General features: G+C 36.5%; 1 protein-coding gene across 2 annotated transcripts in view; it reads right to left on the bottom strand.

Annotated features, from left to right (window-relative positions):
* Positions 1–223: 223 nt before the first annotated feature.
* Positions 224–2,620, bottom strand: part of CCL20 (C-C motif chemokine ligand 20) — a 3,506-nt gene continuing 1,109 nt past the window's right edge. Inside the window, exons 2-4 of one of the 2 annotated variants that reach the window (XM_006047110.4) lie at positions 2,324–2,438; positions 1,531–1,608; positions 224–705 (exon numbers count right to left, since the gene is read on the bottom strand). In XM_006047110.4, coding sequence (XP_006047172.1) covers positions 684–705; positions 1,531–1,608; positions 2,324–2,438 — 215 coding nt within the window. In that variant the 3' untranslated portion in view covers positions 224–683. The remainder of the gene's footprint in view (positions 706–1,530; positions 1,609–2,323; positions 2,439–2,620) is intronic. The other variant, XM_006047111.4, reaches the window with a different exon arrangement.

Here is a 2,620-nt window from a genome sequence, read left to right as displayed (position 1 = left end):
GAGAAGCCACCACAATGAGAAGAACACCACAACTAGAGAGTCGCCCCCACACACCACAACTAGAGAAAACCCCTCGTGCAGCAAGAAGGCCGCATCACAGCCAAAAGTAAATTTAAAATTTTTTATTTAATTAAAAGAAAAACACTGCAGAGCATTTTAATATTTACTAAACCTTTAAATATTTTTAATATACCCCTTAATGCTATTTAACTCAATCAACAAACAATGTTTAGTTCTTTTATTTTCAACTTTTATTCTTCTCATCATTTTTGTCTTTTGCAAAGTAATTACAGCAATTTAGGAAACAAAGCTATACAAACAAGAGTGTTAAATGTCTTTTTAAAATAGCCTTCTGCTCAAGAAAATCCATGTATCTTATTCCTTCAAGCATAACTTTATACCTCATTCTAAACCATATAGCTTATGGAAAACTAGTATTAAATAGCAAAACACACACACAAAACACACATATAAATAACATAACATAAAATAGAATATAATATGATGCTTAACAAAGCAAACTATGATGCAATATGAATCAACTTCACTAATTGGACAAGTCCAATGAGACACAAATCAGATAAGCTTTGAGCCCTCAACAAGGGGTAAGTGAAACTGTCAACTCAGCCAGGTTCCTTTCATTCTTGGGCTCTGCCCAATTCCATTCCAGGGAGCATCCATTTTTACATCCTTTTGACTCTTTGACTGCAAAGAGAAAAAGAAAAAGATAAGCAAAGATAGGGTGACAGGCAGGTGGGAATGTGTTTTGTGCCTACAGATTGACCCATACTCCATAGTCTCATTTCAGGATACCAAGCAGCTCAGAGGCACTATGAGGAAATCAAGGTTCAGAGAGGATGACCCTGCCCAACATAAGCCAGCTAGCCAAGGACAGAAGCAGAATGTAAACACTGTGTCTTCATAGTGAGTGTCTGACACCCTGGTGTGAAATGATTCTGTCCATGGATAAAATGTCACTCTGTTATCATCCATGAAATCAGAGCCATGAACCTCTTTTGAATTGTTTACTTTGTAGCTTTTAACAAATGAATGTCATGTAGTCTGTCAGTTATATACACAGGAGGCATCTTTGCAACAAGGATTGAATGCATAGCGGGATCTAACACATGATGTGAAAAAATAAATTAAAATGACCTGTAAATAGTTTAAAAAAAGTTTTGTTTTCATGTGCTCGGTCCCTCAGTCATATTTGACTCTGTGACCCCATGGGCTGTAGCCCATCAGGCTCCTCTGTCCATGGGATTTTCCAGATGGGAATACTGGAGTGGGTTGCCATCTCCTCCTCCCGGTGATCTTCCTGACCCAGGGATCGAACCCACATCTACTTGTGTCTCCTGCATTGGAAGGTGAATGCTTTACCACTAGCGCCAACTGGCCCCATTCAAATTACCCTTTAAAATTGCCATAGCACTTAGGCTAAAGCCTTCCAGCAAGCCTGTGATCCACCACTCTAACAGCACTAACCCCAAACATCTGGAGCAAGGTTGATGGACTGTAAAGGTTCCTTACCTGAGCATATGCACAACTTGTTTCACCCACTTCTTCTTTGGATCTGCACACACAGCTAATTTTTTCCTGGTGTAAAAGCTGAAAAAAAAACAAAAATCAGACAATTTGATTTATGTTTCAAGAAGTTTTAAATTTTTTTTTCACAGAACATACAATAGAAATTTCATATTCCAGTTGATTGCTCTACACCCTAAACAAGTCATTTGTTTCAGAGGTGAAACGAAATGAAAAAATAAAGCTTCTGATAAAGCTTGATGCAAGAAATGAAAGTGATTCTACCTAACTTTCTCTGCAATTTAACGAATGATTGTGCTCTAATATGAAAATAAAGTCCCAGAATTATTTAATTTTGTTGTGGTGGTTACATGACATTTGGGTATATACGATCAATAACTCACATCATTTCAAATATAATATCTTAGATACATCAAGAATATTATATGCGGTGGTATAACTACTCTGAGTTTTTACTTAGAGCTGCAACCACTTTCTGGCAAAAGATGCACATTTCAAAGTTTATGTCTTCCCTATTTTCCTAAGATAGCATCTTAGTTTATAAATTTATCTTCAAAAGTGATTTTGCCCTCAACTATGTTCATGTTTTTTAAACTAAGCTTTTGCCTTATTTCAGTTCTATTTAAAGTGAATTTTGAAGATATATGTACTCCTAAAACAAAGTTATCTTTGCCGCATCAGTAATTTCTGAATAAAACTCCAAAAAGGCAAAGCTTTTTCTACCTGAAATCCTCATGTATTCCTTATACAAATGAATTAGAATCCCTTAGTAACTTACACAACTGCATTGATGTCACAGGCTTCATTGGCCAGCTGCTGTGTGAAGCCCACAAGAATACTGGGGTGAAGTATTCGTTCTGTATATCCGAGACAGCAGTCAAAGTTGCTTGCTGCTAAAAAGAAATGAAAGGTATTGAGTCCACATGAATTAATTTATTCAGTGGTAGGTATCACAGAACTACTTGAAGTTGCGGAAAACCTAGAACCCGATTTATATGGCAAATTAACTATTTAAGGGAACAGTTCCAATGTCTTTGAGACCCAATTTAACATAGCTTTCAGTTGCCCTAAAAAA

The sequence above is a fragment of the Bubalus bubalis genome, chromosome 2 (assembly GCF_019923935.1).
Source record: "Bubalus bubalis isolate 160015118507 breed Murrah chromosome 2, NDDB_SH_1, whole genome shotgun sequence".
In the NCBI taxonomy this organism is placed as follows: domain Eukaryota; kingdom Metazoa; phylum Chordata; class Mammalia; order Artiodactyla; family Bovidae; genus Bubalus; species Bubalus bubalis.
The sequence above is the reverse complement of the archived record's forward strand: the minus strand, read 5'-3'. Positions and strand labels throughout refer to the sequence as shown.